General features: G+C 56.6%; 1 protein-coding gene across 1 annotated transcript in view; it reads left to right on the forward strand.

Annotated features, from left to right (window-relative positions):
* OTUD7B (OTU deubiquitinase 7B) overlaps positions 1–580 on the forward strand; it is a 19,682-nt gene that overhangs the window by 18,481 nt on the left and 621 nt on the right. Inside the window, exon 11 of the mRNA XM_009707424.1 lies at positions 1–575. This exon is cut by the window's left edge and continues 82 nt beyond it. Within this exon, the coding sequence (XP_009705726.1) occupies positions 1–575 (575 nt within the window). The remainder of the gene's footprint in view (positions 576–580) is intronic.

Here is a 580-nt window from a genome sequence, read left to right on the forward strand (position 1 = left end):
TCTGCAGCAGTTCGGCAAGCAATGGTGGCAGCCGGGGCTGCAAGGACAAAGAGAAACCAAAGAAAGAGCGAGAAAAGGATAAGGAGAAAGATAGAAAACGGGCAGACTCGGTTGCCAATAAGCTGGGCAGCTTCGGCAAGACGTTGGGCAGTAAGCTAAAAAAGAACATGGGCGGCTTGATGCACAGCAAAACCGTCAAGGGAGGCGTCAGCAACGGGCAGGGAGATACCTTGGAGAAGAAGAAGAAGGGATCCTTGAAGTCAAGGAAAGGCAGCAAAGAGGAGTCTTCCCAAGGAGACTTGTCAGCTCCGGCGGAGAAAACCTGCCCGGGAAAAGCAGCCCCCGAGAAGCCCTCGGACCCCTACAAATACAGCAACGACGTCAGGCTGAGCCTCAGCATCCTCCGGGCTGCCATGCAGGGAGAGCGCAAGTTCATCTTCGCCGGCCACCTCAAGACCAGCAACCGGCACCAGTACCAGGAGGAGATGATCCAGCGGTACCTTCTGGATGCCGAGGAACGCTTTATGGCGGAGCAGAAACAAAAGGAGGCGGAGAAGAAGGCGCTGGGGAGCTCGGCCCC

This window comes from Cariama cristata, unplaced genomic scaffold (genome assembly GCF_000690535.1).
Source record: "Cariama cristata isolate BGI_N322 unplaced genomic scaffold, ASM69053v1 scaffold8319, whole genome shotgun sequence".
In the NCBI taxonomy this organism is placed as follows: Eukaryota; Metazoa; Chordata; class Aves; order Cariamiformes; family Cariamidae; genus Cariama; species Cariama cristata.